The sequence below is a fragment of the Podarcis melisellensis genome (assembly GCF_964234715.1).
Source record: "Podarcis melisellensis genome assembly, chromosome: 9".
In the NCBI taxonomy this organism is placed as follows: domain Eukaryota; kingdom Metazoa; phylum Chordata; class Lepidosauria; order Squamata; family Lacertidae; genus Podarcis; species Podarcis melisellensis.
The window spans coordinates 35,634,398-35,651,130 of record NC_138541.1 but is presented as its reverse complement, the minus strand read 5'-3'; the positions used below and the strand labels follow the sequence as shown (position 1 = coordinate 35,651,130).

General features: G+C 41.4%; 1 protein-coding gene across 5 annotated transcripts in view; it reads left to right on the top strand.

The window, feature by feature from the left end:
• Positions 1-16,733, top strand: part of INPP4B (inositol polyphosphate-4-phosphatase type II B) — a gene marked incomplete at its 5' end in the record, with an annotated part of 263,717 nt that overhangs the window by 176,051 nt on the left and 70,933 nt on the right. For all 5 annotated transcript variants that reach the window (XM_081925958.1, XM_081925959.1, XM_081925960.1 and 2 more), the window contains 4 exons: positions 2,277-2,424; positions 9,289-9,419; positions 11,190-11,294; positions 13,408-13,516. In XM_081925958.1, the coding sequence (XP_081782084.1) occupies positions 2,277-2,424; positions 9,289-9,419; positions 11,190-11,294; positions 13,408-13,516 (493 nt within the window). The remainder of the gene's footprint in view (positions 1-2,276; positions 2,425-9,288; positions 9,420-11,189; positions 11,295-13,407; positions 13,517-16,733) is intronic.

The following is a 16,733-nucleotide window of genomic DNA, read 5'->3' as shown; positions in this document are numbered from 1 at the left end:
ATAAAAGTTGGTTGTGCAGCAAAAGTTTGTCATTTTCAAATTAACTCATCATTTTTATTGTTCCCGGGGTGGAGAGGAGACAGCAAGGGAGTTAGCCACTTTTGCTATCCCCTCCGCACCTTCAGAGCAACACCTAGGAAGAGGTTATTCAAGCCTTAAGTAGATAGAGAGCAAAAGGGCATCACTTGCTTAAGTTGTTACTCCATAGGTATCCACATGGTTCTTGTGTGGTCTGTGTGGTTCTTGAGGACAGACAATAACTGATATAACTGGCTCACCTCACGATGAGAATAGGAATCTCATAACCACCACATTGTGCTTTAGTGTACAGAACTGAAGGCCTTAATCTGACTCTTTTGTCCCTGTGGCAAAAGCCCTCAACCCCTGTAATTTAGAAAGAGGGAGATTTGTTGGCAACACCTGAAATAAATAGAGCAATTTCAGTAAAAGCATCATTTTAAGAGTTGCAATATGCCTTAGCGAAGATGAGAACCTACCGAGCTTTGATTTCACACTTCAGACATTTGATGAGAGAGCCGTAATTCCTTTTTAGTTGAGTTAAGTCTTTAGTAGCTAATATGCCCAGATATTTAAAATATGTGTCTTGCAGAGATAACAAGCCTATATTTGCTAAACACTGTTGGTCCCTCCAAGGGATATTCAAGCATAGCAGCTGAGATTTTGAATAATTGACCTACAGGCCTGCTGCAGTTTGGAATTGAGCCAATTCAGACTCTCGTTTAACTTCTTTGTTTGTTTGTTTCTTGCATTTATATGCCACCTTTTTCTCTTCAGGAAGTCAAGAGGCCATACATGGTTCTGCCACTCCTCATTTAATCCCTACAACTACCCTGTGAGGTTGGTTAGGCTAAAGAGGCAATCACTGGCCCAAGGCCACCCAGTGTGTTGCCAGTAAACAAGCTCTCCTTTATAGATTTTGACCAATATACACCTAGCAGACAATCCTCATAATAATTAGGGGACTTGAGTCAGATACAAGGAGTAAATAAATTTCTCTCAGTAATTGCATAAAAATCACAGTAGAAATAAGTTTGAAATGTGTCTGAAATGTGCCGCTAACCTGACTACCCTAGGTTCAGAGACATTTCAGAACCATAATATGCTGTAATCAGTTGTAGCTCAGAAGCACCTTGGCTAGCTTTTGTGGACTAAAAAGCTTGGTTCATGCTTTATACGGGTTTGTGCTTGTTTGTGTAGTTACCCTAAGTCTGTCAGACTCTAACTATGATCAAAATAGCTTTCTCTTTGATGTTAAATTTTTCTTCCCCTTGGTGTCAGTCTTTTCTGGTTAAGTTCATGGTTAAGGGGGAAAGAGGTTAGGCAGGATGATATGCTGTACCAAACCTTGGCTTAGCTGCCCTGCCACACTAAGCTGAAAGGGTTGGGGAAGACCAAAGCAAGTGTGAGCTCCTCTGCAGCACATTCATGTAGCCCTGGTAAGCCATGGTTTAGCTTTCTGTGTTGTCCAAACAGGCTTGCTAATGAGAGCTTGCTAATGGATGGGAAGTTATCTCCCATAGTTGCTATGGCACTTGCAAGCCCATGGCCAAAGGAAAAAGGATTCCAAATCTAATGCCTTCAATTAATTTCCCAACTTTTGAATATATGAATTAGCCCTGTTGGCAAGGGTCTGTGGATTAAACACACCATTTCCATTGTTGTTTATCTACAGCATAGCTAGTTTTATCAAACAATTTTGGAAAGTATAATGAGATTCTATGTAATGAGACCATTTTGAATCTGCACGGCTAGTAAAAAGAAATCAGCTGAGCCACCACAAAAGTGCTTCAAAAGATGAAGTATATTTTATTTAAAGCAAAATGAAAAACAACAATGGATGTGGAGCCAGGAGAATATTATCATTCATAACACATGATCATAATGTCATCAGCTGCTCGTTGAGATTTCACTGTTTATTTCTCAGCCAAGTTCTTTTATCCTAGGAATCTGTGCCAGTAGTCCTGAGTTTTTAATCTTAGTGCAGCTGAAGTAATAAATCCAGCATCTAGTGTTCTAAGTAGAATTTAATTGTCTTCTGTTTGGGTAGCATAACTTAAGGGACTCTCCCTTTAATTTATTGAAATAAATTAAATAATAACAATAAATTAAAGGCAAGAATAGATTTATTTGTGGGGTTTAATTTTTAAAATACAGCGAGAAAGAGATAAATTACTTTGCTAATAAACCACTGTGATAGCTTTTGACCAAAAATATAGCTGCGATTAAGCAACCCCATCATTTTTTTCCTTTTGCAGTGTTAAAAAACCCGATCTGTAAGTTATATAGATTCCCCACTTCTGACAACAAGTGGATGTGTGTACGAGAACAGATGTCTGAGAGCACTCTTTCTTTTCATATTCCCAAGGAACTCATCAGCCTGCACATAAAGGAGGATATGAGAAGGTAAGGGAAACAGCATGAAAAAGTAAAAGCAAACTATAAAACTGTCTTTATAACACTGGTAATAGAAGTTGACTGAAATCCATGAGTTCACTCCTCGGAATCAACACAGTTTCAACCTGTTCAGTCTGCCAATGTTGGGACTGAGCTGCAGGCAGCTGCCACAGGTGAGCCCAGAGGCTGGGAGTCAGGAGTTGAGCCATTGGTCAAAGTCAGAAACCAGAGCAGAGGAATGGTGGAGGCTGGCCTCTTAGGGCAAGTGGGGCACTGCCCCACCAACCTCGGCCAACTCCCACCTGCTTACCTGCCTTCTTATTTCCAACCAGCCCCAGAGGTGACACTAGCTATCAGTTTCATCCCAGCATTTCCCTCATAAAACTCAGCAGGGAAGAGAATGGGGACAAAGCTGGAAAGAGTTACTTCTGCCTGTCATTGGCTCTGCCCATCATCCATTGCCTTCACACCATACATTTAAAGCACCTGTGACTTCCCCCAAACAATCCACGCAACTGTAGCTTACCTCCCACAGAGCTACGTTTCCCAGCACCCTTAACAAGTTGCAGTTGCCAGGATTATTTTGGGGGAAGCCATGTGCTTAAAATGCACCATCAGCTCCACCTACTGTTGACCTCCCTGCCTCCTGCCATACCTGTTCCAGTGGTCACTGACATCCACTGCACAGAAATGCCACTAAGACCCTGTTGCTCATGCAAGGTCCCAGTTGCAGCAGAAGGCCTTTGGGTCCAATGGGCAGCAAAGTGGGTGAGTGAGGGAAGTCCAGAGTGTGAGAATATTTCAGAAAGATGTACCAAGCTGCGATTCTGATAGCTCATCATGCAGGGCAGCTGCATGGAGAAAAGAAGTTTGAGCCTCAGGGGATCCTCATTGCTACTGGGAAGTTAAGACTTCTGTTGTTTATTGGCATGGAGCTGAGGCCTGTAGCCAGGAGTTGTATAATAAAAGAGGTCTAAGAATACACAGACACAGTTCGCCAAATGTGAGGCAACAAAAAGCTAAATACAAATCTAATGTTGTAAAGGTTAGTGTTTTAATTTTAATTGAGCTAGATTGTAAATGCCTTGTGCTGCTTATTTATTACTGTGCTTGTTTATAATATTTATGCCCTGCCTTTTAGCCAAAAAAGCTCTCCGGTGTCATTCAGACTGCAGTTTATTCATTTTCCTGATGTTTCCCTGTTAACTTTGTGCATTATGTTTGACCTTTCACATGACGTGAAAGCCATTCTGGAAAACCAATGGGGTGTAATAGAATATTGCATGTGTTTGTCCCTCATTTCCGTGTTCCAGATACAGTATATTTTTTTTGCAGTTTTCTTAGCTCGGAAAATCTTGGGCGTACTATATGCCTTTCTCTCCAGCTCACTGTTACTGTCAAACTTGAAATGTCCATGGAAAAAGCAGCCCACCCCAGAATGAACAAGCAACCTGATCCAGCCACACTTTGCCTCCCTTCCCACCCCATGATCCCCTGGTTGTGAAGCCCGGATTGCCCTCTCCCCCTCAACAACTGTGGAGTGGAGGGGATGGCTATAAGGGTAGTGCTTCTCTCCTGTTTTCTAGTGTTCACTTCACACTGCAATACCTACTGGTGTAAGTGAAATGAAGAGCGAAATGGTGATGTATCAGTTCTTCAGTGGGAGAGGAACGTTATGGAAATGCTAACCTTATAATCAGCAAAACGAACAGTATAAGCCTCGCATGTGAATGCAGCCTCAGAGTAGCTTACAAAAATCACTTCTAAAAAGACATAACACATGTGAAAGGGAAAAAAGCAAGCTCAAGCACAGGTTCTTAAGGTTACGACTGATGTCAGTGGCGGCTCTTGCTGTTGGCATCTAATAAAGAGCAGTCCCTCCCTTCCCTGAAGCCCCCAGATCAGATCCAGGAGAAAAGCTACTGACAATGTCCAGGTCAGGACAATGTCCACACAGTTCTCTCCTCTGGCATAATGGCAGCTAGAATCCGCACAGGGAAAGGCTTGGTGGTGTTACCCTCTTCCGTGGTCCAGAAACAGAACTCATATCAACAAGGAGTTATATTCTCAGTATTGTGGGCCTAACCTTATAGAACCCACTCCCAATAGAAACCAGGCAGGAATTATCTCTACAGAGTTTCAGACGTCAGGTCAAAACAATTCTATTTGAGGAGATCTTTGCAGCATGAATTTTTCTGGTGTTTATGTTTTATTTTTTTCATTGTAAGACACTTAATAGCCACATGTAAAAATGGGCTGTACATTTTTAAAATAAATAAATAGATAGGCTTAAAATGGACTTTGATTGCAGCCTTATCTTCTATGCTTTATCTATAGAGTTATGAAGCTATGAACTACAGTTTTACTTAGCTCATACTAATAATGTTTCTTCATCATAAGTATCATAATTTTAATCTGAATGCATTTGATATCAGTGATACTATGCAAATATCAAATTCAGACTGTAACTTCTGTGGTAGATAGCCAGTGTTGAACAGATTAACGTAACGAAAGCCTATGGACAGTTTAATTACATTGTTCCAAAGACCCAGAGCATCAATCCTTATTTTCAATGTTGGAAGTTATTGATTGTAAATAGAGCTTTCTGATAGTCATCAATCCATTAATCTTGCCACAGGCATATGCTTAAACATAATGAAATTAATTAAGTCATTAAGAGAGTAACATCATAGATTTAACTGTGCTTCTTTTCTTTAACCTTAGCTGATTGTTATATTAACACTGCAAGGAAACACAACTAATAGAAGCTAACTGTATTGTTTATAACCACATATAATTAATAACAAAAGTAAAGATACATTTCAAGTTGCCATGCTGCTATGTCTAAAAACCAGCTCAATCAAAAATACCATTTCTAAGTATTTTTAATAGCCAAGTTTTATTTCCAATGAAACCCTCAGTCCACTGCACGTGTTATTTCTCCTAATCCATTATTTCACAATATGGCAAGAAATCCTGCAAGCATACAGATTCAGCCGCTCCTACTGGGATATGCAAACCAAGCAGTATGCAAAGCTTAAGATCTAAATCTAGTAAAATGATCATGGAAGGGGTGCTTTAAGAAGATATTGAGAGCTATACTCTGCCTTCAAAAATATGCAAATGATTCCCAGTAGAAGTTAATGAGAACAGCATGCATCTGCATTGAATGAAGGGTTTAGCACTTATACAAAAAGGATTTTCACTGTTTTATGCAACATTTAGCCACCTGCTCCTGATTTCAGATTAACCTTTAAGAAGGGGGCCTTCTGAGAATGTAACTTCCAAATGCAGGCAAACTTTGTATAAAACTTGTTATTTAGGATTCATGTGATCCCCAAACAGTATCCTATCCTGACACAGCTCAAACTCAGACCCATTTAGCTTTAATACACACACACACACACACACACAGAGAGAGAGAGAGAGAGAGAGAGAGAGAGAGAGTGAGAGTGCAAGGGGAGAAACTTTTGCACTTTTGATTTTATTTTATTTTAAACATTTTCTCTTCTCTGTTGACATTTGGAGTTCAAGCACTCAGCAGAAGTTGAATTAAATACTGGATCCCTTTTGAAGGAGCACACTTTACTCTGGATATAATCACACAGATATTCTGAGTTTAGGAAAAATAAGAGATTCCTAGTTCTGTATAAATAAGGAGATTCATTGAGCCATGCTTGTTCTTGCTTCTCAGCAAGATGCTTCCTCTCCCGAGGTGAGGATGAAGAACATGGAAGTAGAAAATGTGATCAGCAACCCTAAGAATATCAGTCCAGCACCTGAGGGAAGGACAGCATATTTTAGGTTAGAAAGGACAGTCTAGGAAACTTGGAGATTACTCTGTCTGTCTACTCTTTCTCATGCAGACACATCTCCCTCCACTGCATCCCAACACTTCCATCATCCTCCTCAGCAGAGCTCACAGTGGCTATATACAGTAAAAAAAAAACAACCACTCGCTAATAGCAGACTAAAAGGATAAGACAATAAAAGCAGCAGCTTTATAAGCTGTTTCACTACAGTAGCTTCCAACAAGTTAAAATAAATTACCAAAGCCTTCCTAAAGAGGAAGGTTTTAACAACATGCTAGAATGCTATTAAAGATGGGGCAAGAGAATCTGCTTTTGAGAGGATGTTCTAGAGGTTTAGTGCAGGGACATAGATGGCCTAGTTGGGCTCAACTTAAGGATATACAGACGGATATCTGTACCGAAGACCTCAGTAGGTAGGCGGACCAATTTGGAAGGGTGTTCTTCAGATAGATACCCTGAACCTGGCCCTATTGCTGTCAGAGCAAAATGAAGGAAGATATAATAAAAGGCCACAAAACTGTTGCTAACAATAAGATAATATATATGTAGTACAATACCTAAGCACTAGACAGTTTTCATATTGAAAAATCAGCAGGCTTGGGAGAACAGAAATACCTTAATAGGTATGTCCTAAATATTGCAATTGTGTGGATGTGATGCACATACCTGAGTGGCTGCCTCCCTGAAATAAGTTTTTTTCCTAGTAAATGTTTAAAAGATCTCTGGAGACATGCTAACCTACCTATTGAAGAAGATATTCCTTCAAATATATCAGACCCGAGGCATCTAGTTCCTGGAGAATAAGTGTTTTGCTAAGTGTTTCCCATTTCCCTGAGTGATGTCAAGTCCAAGGACTATGCTAGAGGATTTAGTTTCCTTTGGATGAGAGAGCACCTCAAGCTAATGGTGCTTTTGTAATATTTGAAGTATTTACAAATGGAGTAAATAATAGCAAAAAGCAAATTCCCCCCCCCCGACCCTCCATCAAGTTTGAAGATAGCGACAAAGTAGCCCCATTGTACTTGATTTTATATACTGCTTTGGTGGCAGAGTCCCTGAAATGGATTGCAATAAAAACATCATAGCGTAAGAAAATACTGCTACCACCATGGCCACTTCTAATCCAGGTATCGGTCCTCCTCATCCTCCAAATTCAAAGTGATGACTCCTATATATCAACATTCCACAACACCCTTGCAGAACACTAGTCTCAGACCCTTCTTGAAGGTGAGGATCATCATGGTCACATTCCCCCTATTTATCTTCTCATAGAGGTCCTCTGTAAGGGTGACTAAGACTATCTACTTACTCATCTATATTGATGACAGTTTTACTAAATCCATATGGAAGTAGATCAAGAGAATCCATTTCAGCTTTGAACTGGTAAGGTGGTGCCCATTTAACCACTCTGGTAGGAAAGGCTGATTAGAGATTAGTTTGCAGTTGCACAGTGTATTCTCCCCCCACACACACACACACACAACAGCAACCTTACAAACATGCTTTCTTTTCACGATCAGGACCACTTCTTACCTTGGAAATGTATTTGAATTAGCAAAAGGCTAATTGTACGGCATTCGGCTCAAACTGTTTTGTCTACATCATAGGATGTCCACAACTGAATTTCATCCAGTTACAGGGGAAGACTCTGGAGACTTCTGTAGTCAATGTAGCAAGCAAGTACACAACCAAATTGTCAGCTTTAGCAGCAAAACTTTGTCATATGCTTTCAGGCAGCACTAGATGAGGTCAGCTTCCAGAAGACTGAACAGGAAAACTGGAAACTTGCTAAAGGATTTCCTTTTGTAATATCGGCAACAGGATGATTTTCCGTGACACTGACATTTTCACTTAGAATAAAGAGGTCAGAAATGTATCTGGTGTGATATGTTTAAAAAGGAAAATAGGATTTTTGCTCAAGCTAATGTTTTAATTAGGTTTTCCTTTCTGTTTAGTATAAAACAGTGTTACTCACGTAGTTGTTAGCATCTCTCTGTCTTGGGAGACAACAGAGGAGTGCATCTTTGGGGCTGAAGTCAAACTGTTGAAGAGTTATAGTGCCCAATGTGGCTGTAGAGACCAGTATGGGAGAGATATATTTTGTTGCACCTGGGGGAGATGAAGGCTGTGCTGCTGCAGCTTCACCATGGTGTTTCTTCTCCTTCCAGCAGCCATGGCTGTGGATACATAACCTGACTGTCTTCAGGCACTACAGTTGTCGGCAAGGGATTCCAACAAACAACAAGTTTATATTGCCAGTTGTTGAGCTGTACTGCCTCACACAGTACAGGTGAAGTTATTTTCACGTGGAATGTGATTATTTGCAATCCCATGCCACTGGGCTAAGTAATAATAATAATAAATTAAGACCAATGGAATGGGCTCTCTTCTTCTAGACGTATTAACCATACTTCAATCTCACATAAAAGGCCATCAGACATCACAATAACGACGACTTTTGTCTGGACAGTTTGTGTCTGGACTTGGTAGTAGGCTGGATGAAGATGAATTCTGAAAAGGTGATGGCACTGTAGGTGGGTGGTTTTTGGGTCTGGGAAATAGATGTCCATCCTGCTCTGGATAGGGTTGTACTCTCTGTCCATGGAGCATATAGTTTGGTAGTAGTCCATCCAGCATTACCTCTTGATGTTTTGGTGGCGCCAATGGCTCAGATGCATTTTGGCTGTTTTGCCAGCTACAACTGTTCCTGGACAGGGACAGCCTCCACTATCAGAGGTAGCATACCACTGAATAGCAGTAGCTGGGAATCACAGGTGGGCAAGTTGCTATTGCATTGATGTCCTACTTGCTGGCTTTCCATAGACATCTGGTTGGCCACTGTGAGAACAGGACTAAATGGACCATTGACCTGATCCAACAGGTTCTTCTTATGTTCTTATGTATGCGATGCATGCGCTATACAGTTGAACTACAGAATGGTGGTGTATATGTGCCAATAAAGATTGTAACAATTTAATTGCCTGTTGAACCATTCGGCAGTAGCTGAATATTTTTGTGTCATGGGGCTGATGCTGTGACTTTCTTTTTCCTTCCATCCCAGGAATCAGGACCTTAATGAACTCGGGGAACTTGCTCCACATTGGGACAATATGCGGAAAAGTGTTATTTCACACTGTGATCAAATGTTAACTCTCTACCAAAACATGCTTGCAGAACTTGGGAAGTATACAGGTATGAGACTATTCTCACTGAAGAGTTGAAGTAATGATCTGGTGCTTTCTACACAGCTATGTGGCATGGGTGCCATTCAGCTGATATCCTTGCCACCCAACTCCTGAAGAGTTCGGGAATGGCCCTTGAGCATGTATGCTGCTCCCTTCCTCATGCTGCTTTCACTTGCCCTCACAATGAGGAGATCTGAATGAGTGAACTGGAGAGCCCTTAATTATTTGAATGCAGGACCTTCTGGAGCCTTGAAAATAAAGTTCAAAAAACCCCACAGTCTCAGGCTGTGCACACACCATACATTTAAACACACGACTTTCCCTGAAAAATCCTCGGAAGAAATATCCTATATCACCAAACATATAACTAGATAATTTAATCATGTGTGTGCATGCACATACACAGGTACGCACACTACTTTGTATCCATCCCTCCTTAAAGGCAGTCAGAGCTGCATCTTTTGAGTTCTCAGGTGGTTTCTGGTCTGGGGATTCCAAGCCAGACTCAAATCAACCACTCCTTGTTGTTGGCATCTGTCTGTCTCAAGAGACCATGGAGTGCACCTCCCATGGTGAAGTCAAACCACTGTGTTTGCAGCACCGAAGTGACCTCCCGGGGTGCACATGTGGCCAATGTGTATGGAGGTCCTGGGCTGCCCAGATGACAGTACTCCCCCTCTCAGTCTTGTTGATGTTGTCCAAAGGAAAACAGAGCAGTACATTTAGCACCAGCTTTGCTGCCAGAGTCGCTGGAAGGAGGCGTACAAGGTGCCCCTTTTAGTAGTAAGGGAATATGTGAATGCCTGTGGTAGTGTGATACATAGGTCCTGCTTGGAAATACATATCTTGAGTTAAAAATATGTGAACGATCACTATGCCTGTTTTGTCCACATCCTCTGGTCTCTCTTTCTGGAGTGGTGTAACTAACTGCATAAGACTTCAGTTAACCATTCTCGGGCAAGGTGCTTGACTGCTCCTAGGGGTCTGAACTTATGTGGAAATTGCCTGGTCTTATGCAGCTAAAACAGCAGCACAAGGACAGATGAATAAGGTGTTTGTTGGTGGGGTGAGGGACAAAAACTTGGGGCTGGAATGGAACCCTGAACACAGTGGCAGAGGAGGGGGTGCCCTCCCCAGGTGCCATCTCTGAGGGGGGTGACAAGAAGGCACACCGTGGGTGGCTCACCCCGCCACCCCTGGGCATGGCGATTCAAACAGCCACCATCGCGCCACTGCAGCTGCGAGCAGAGGATCCCGCTGCCGTCCATACAGTGCCGCTCCATGCGTGCACCGCACATAGTGGGGCCGCTCATGCACTGCTGGACAGTTTGCCCCACCTCTATGGGTGGTTTGCCCCGCCCCTTGACACCCTGCCCCAGGTGCCAGAGAGCCTTCCTTTGCCCCTGCCTGAACACAAGCATTCCTCACTGCAACATTTCTCTTTTTGTAAACCTATAAACACAATATAGTTCAAATGTGGCGTCAAACATGCTGTGTACTGATTTTTAGCCATTAAGAACATCCATCACTAAACACAGGGGGTGGGTGAGACACAAACATTAGTTCGTTCTGTGAATTAAAAGCTATTTTGTCAACTGCTTTTGAGGTGCATGCTGAGAGAGACAGTTAGCGAGCCAATATTTCCTTGATGCACAACAACACATTAAAAGCAATTTTAAAATGCTGTCGATGTGGAAGTATTGTTCTGGCATTTTTAGAAAGACAGAGCATCACATGGGTACCTCAAATAATGATTCTTTTCGCTTTTTCTTCCCAGGCTCTTCTTTCAAATCAAGCTGCAGTAAAGGAGAAAAGACACTAGAATTTGTTCCAATCAATCTACATCTGCAGAGAATGTATGTGCACAGTCCTCGGTTAAAAGGTAAGCTATATTCTGTGCACAGTTTTCTGCTTAGTAATTTGGTGCAGGTTTTGTCCTGGAAACTGTTTTTCTTCCAGACTCCTATTAGCTGCAGACTTTTAAATTTCAGCAGTTCTTCCTTTGAAATGCTCAGAGCATTTTAAACATTGCTCCTTGATGAAAAAAGGTCAGTGTTTAATCAGATCTGCCTTCAAGTCAATCATAGTTGCAGGTTTGTGGGACAAATATATAAAGCAATGCCATTTGCAGATAATAGTTGGGGGAGGTTGTAGTTCAGTGCTTTATTCTTTTGAGCCAAAAGATTGTGCATAATTCACTGGGCTGACTTTAGGTCTGTAGTCAGGCCTTTATCCCCTGCACGTCCCTCCATGAGTGCTCCAACTAGGACTGAGACTCATTTGGGACCCAAACAGTAACCAGACCTATTATTATTCCTATTACAGCTGTAACATGCCAGGGTAGAATTACTAGCCATTTCATCAGGCTGTCACCCTTCAGTCTGGTCCTGTTTCTCACATTTCAAAACAATTCTGATACAAACATTCAGACCCTATTTCTAAAAAATGAGTTCTTCAGGGTATCGCTGTTGTAAAACTAGAATTATATCCTAAAACAGTTAAACCTTTTTTCTAACGTCTAGGAGCATATGTTGTTGCTGTTGAAGCATTGCTGTCGCCCACTGTGCTTATTATATTAAAAGCATAGAATGGGAGAGTGTTTCTTTGTACACATAAATGAAATGAATGAAAAACAAAACAAATGCAACTCCATTTGTTTCTTAATTTGTTTCTATGAGGAACAAATGAAAATGTAGGGTAAACATGAAAAACCTTTCGTTTCTTCCATGTGTTTCTCACTGGAGGGATTTCTGAAATTGATAGGAGATATTGTGTTCCTTTGCTTTTGGAAACATCCCTACTTCAAGGACTGGTGGCCCCTCCTCTCTCATGCTCAGCCTGCTTCCACGGCCAGCCACTGAAGCCATGCCACGCTCAGCTCCACAGTCAGCCTCCTCCACCCCCACAATATTTGTGATGCCCAGCCCCCTCCCAAAAGCTTTTGGGGAGACCTATAGCAGCTCAGTCCTCATGAGCTGTGTGGGATTACAGGGAACATGCTTGCTTGTTTACAACCACCTCGTGGAAACAAGGCTTTGTAGAGAAAAAATAAGGACTTTTATTATTTTCTCTTGATTCAGGCCTCGCCTTTATGACTCTCCTTTATCACATATACAGCCCAAGAAGACAACAGCAAGAACCCACCAACAGCATATGAATCAGTCTGGCTTACCTGACCCAACAAGCCACCCCCCCCCAAACTACAAACAAATCTCACTGCAGCCAACCACAGACAACCAACCATATCCTGATCCCCTAATACCTCTCACTACCAAGGAAATGTGATAAACGAATAGAAAGAAAATCTACCCAGCTGACGCTGACACAAAGCCCCACACATACACTATACAAAAGAATATAAGCCTCACCACCCCACCCCACCTTTCCCCTCTCTTTTCCCCCACCTTTATACTGTACTCAACACTAATTTCTCACAACAAATGTAACTGATTTGTAAGAAAGGCTGTACAACCTGAAAAAAGAGACAAGGCGTGTACTTTGGTAAAACAATAAAATCTTTAATAAAAATAAATTTTAAAAAGAAGTTAATACCTTCCAAATCAGTTAGTTGATTGGTGAGATCAATTTTATATAGTTTGGAGAGCATATCCAGAAATACAATGACAAGATATATTCAAGGCACATCTTGTAAACTTACGTTAATATTCTGGAAGAGGCAGGATTGGCCCGTCTTTGAGGCGGACTGAAGCAGTTGCCTTGAGTGATGGAATCCTGGTGGTGCCCTGGCTGGGGTCCTGTGCCATGGCTGGGGTCCTGTGGGAGTCGCAGCTTCTGGCAAGATCTTGTGAGAGTTCTGTGAGATCTCACCAAAAGTCGTTGCCATAGCTGGTCAACGAGGCTTCAGCAGGGGACAGGGTGGGAGCAGGTGTCAAAATGGGACAGGCCATCTCAGAACAGTGCTTCTTACTACCATAAGCAGAGGCTCTAGTATGCATTTGTATGCAAATCTCAATATTTATCTGGTCCTGTTGCAGATGCTCTCTATGATGTCATCACAGTAGGAGCCCCTGCAGCACATTTTCAGGGATTTAAAAATGGTGGTCTTCAGAAACTACTAAATAAATTTGAGGCAGAAAGGCGAAAGTAAGTATATTGACCGTAACTTTATACATTATATGTTCCTTCCTATTTAACAACCTTGCTGCTTAAATGCTTTTGTATCACATTTAATGACAGTAGTAATTCTCAGGCTTAGATTTGCCGTACTATGAGTAATGCACAAAGTGAGCACATAGCCATATGTGTGCTTACAGTTTTCTATTGATAGAATAGATAGTGAGGTTACAGAGTTACATGTGCCTCTCCAACATATTTAATCTTTTTTAAAAAAGGAAAAAGATTTAACTAGGTATATTGCTTTCAAAACCTTTCAGCTTTGTAGTATATAGGGCACTCTCTGCTAGGGCTGGCTTTACCATTAGGTAGAGTGAGCCAGCCCCCTTAGGGGCAGGCAGCAGTGGTTAAGTGTTGAAGAACAAAGCTGTGTGTGCCAGAAAGCTTCCCTCAGATGTGGTCTTATTGCGTATGTTGCATATTCACCCTCCAGTCTGGTCAGCTTTGGTAAAGGGAATAGGAGGATGCCATTTTTATTTTATTTTTTTGTTTTGCCTCAAGCAACAAAATCTAGTGGGCTAGCTCTAACTTTTGCCTATGCAATACTTTGTGTGCTTAACTTTTGATCATAGTGATTATGTTCAAATGGGAGTTTACCTAGGGCAGAAATAGCCAGCTAGGTGCTCTCCAACTACTGCCATCAATCCTGACCACTGGCCATGTTTGCTGACAGGAGCTGTAGTCGAAAATATCTGGAGGACACAATGTTGGGTTAGCCTGGATGATACTTTCATGGTCTGGGTGAAATTTTAAAAGATTTTATTTCAAAGTACCAACTTTTGCTGTTATGTTGACAATTGTGGTTATTCATGTAATAACTACTTTAGGACTAGTTGGGAACAGAAAATTCTAATTACAATGAACAAACAAAACTGATAGAAATTAATAAAGGTGTGCCATTAATTCCAGACTGCAGTCTTCAAGAGAATCTTTGTTCATGGTAGCACATCATCGGTTTAATTAGCTGCTGTTTCCTAACGGCTATTACAATTGTTATAGCAACTGCAATTGGCTTCTGTAGCCAGCTAAATAACACTTGTTATGCTCAGTCATGTATCCTAAATATCAGTGAAGTACCACTGATAATACTTCAGGTCGCCATTGCAGTACCTGAATATAAATTGTTTTCTAAATATAGCTTCTAACAGTGAATTGATGATTATATTGTAACAAATGGTTGCTGATAACACTGAAATTATTTGTTTTCAAACTTAATCTTGAGGGGTGGTGGAGGTGGTAAATTGCCAAATAGCATATTTGTATGTAGAACATGTAATGTAGAACAATGCAAAAGATTTCTCAGACCAGTTTCTGGTGATGGCCTATGGAGGCATTAGAATTTATTTAAGCAAACCATGAAGTTTTAAAGCTTGCAGTCTCTTCGATTTCCTTAATGGAAGATACCATCACCTGTCTCTACAGCTCTGCCTTCTTATCCTTTTGATCCTTTCCCTTTGGTGAAATGATGGGAGAAAAACAATGTCCTGACTTCTAATTTTACTTTTCAATTCTACATTACTTTCTTCTTGTCAGGTGCTTTTAAAGAGGCTAATGTTGGCCACTTAAGGCTATTAATGGCTGTTGTCCTGATAGTAAAGGTAAAGGGACCCCTGAACATTAGGTCCAGTCGTGACCGACTCTGGGGTTGCAGCACTCATCTCGCTTTATTGGCCAAGGGAGCTGGCGTACAGCTTCCGAGTCATGTGGCCAGCATGACCAAGCCTCTTCTGGCGAACCAGAGCAGCGCACGGAAACGCCGTTTACCTTGCTGCCAGAGCAGTACCTATTTATCTACTTGCACTTTGACGTGCTTTTGAACTGCTAGGTTGGCAGAAGCAGGGACCGAGCAACGGGAGCTCACCCCGTCATGGGGATTCAAACTGCCGGCCTTCCAATCGGCAAGTCCTAGGCTCTGTGGTTTAACCCACAGCGCCACCCACGTCCCTATAGCTATCTTTTAATTCTGGTGTTGAAGGCAGTATATCTCTGAATGCCAGTTACTAGGGAACACAATTGGGAAGAGCGCTATTGTGCTCATGTCCTGCTCGTTAGCTTCTCATTGGTATCTGGCTGGCCAATGTGGGATTAGAAGGCTGGACTTAGCAGGGCTCTTCTCATGTTCTTAAAAACAAAACAGTCCTAAAATAGCCAGATTTGTGGATGCACTAATGTTATGTCTGAAATATGGAACCAAGCTTCAAAGACCTATTTCATTCTAAATAAGGAAAATTATTTCACCATGGCAATGACAACTTTATTTTTGCATGGACATGTTTATTTAGCAGCCCCAAGACGGTTTGAGGCCACATAGCATTTTCCCGATCCAACTTTTACAATTTAAATGTTTTGGTTTACCTCTCTGAGGCCTGGATTGCAGAAAGAAATAACACCTTGAGATGTCAGACAGAATATAATGTGAATAGATTAAAAGCCAGCAGCTGTTCTCTGTATGCTAATTGAAGTGAAATACTAAAAAGAAAGAGTGGAAGAGATTCTCTTCTCAGATAATCTTGGAAGGACTGTCAACTCTCTTGGACACCTAGGTCGTAGCAAATGTTCTTTTTTTAAAATGTTTATTATTAATCTTCTTAATTTCCAGTTTGAATATTAAGATGCTATTAAAATTGCTTTCATCCTATTAACAATATTTTCTGCTTTATATGCTTGCCCTAATTTAATTCCTGTTTAATTTAATAGCACTAGTTAGAAAGCCCATTTAATTGATATTGTGAGTTTTAGAACTTGCAAGAAAAAGTATTCTTTTTATCTTCCCAGATGTCATTCCATTAAAAAAAACCCATTTTGGGACAAAATACAACCGAGCAGTTGTTCTAATATTACATGTGAGCCAGGCAGGGTAAAAGTTTCTTAAAGCTACAAAATGCAGCAAGGTAAAGGTGTGTGTTGATTCCCTCATCCATGAACACTTTTCTCATCTCAAAAGCAGACCTCCTTCACCTGTGGGGTGTGTGTGAACACACATGTATTAAAATACATGTTGTCGCCCTACCATTTTGCCTAAGGCTACGATTCTAGGGAAACCAGGATGTGAGGGCAGGGGAGGGAGCCTAACATTCATTCCTGGGTGTCTGAACAATGGTTTAACAGCTAACCAGGAATGGCGTTTGAACTGCGCCTATAAGTGTTGGTGTTTTTTTTTTTTAATGTTTTTGCACCCTTCCTCCAA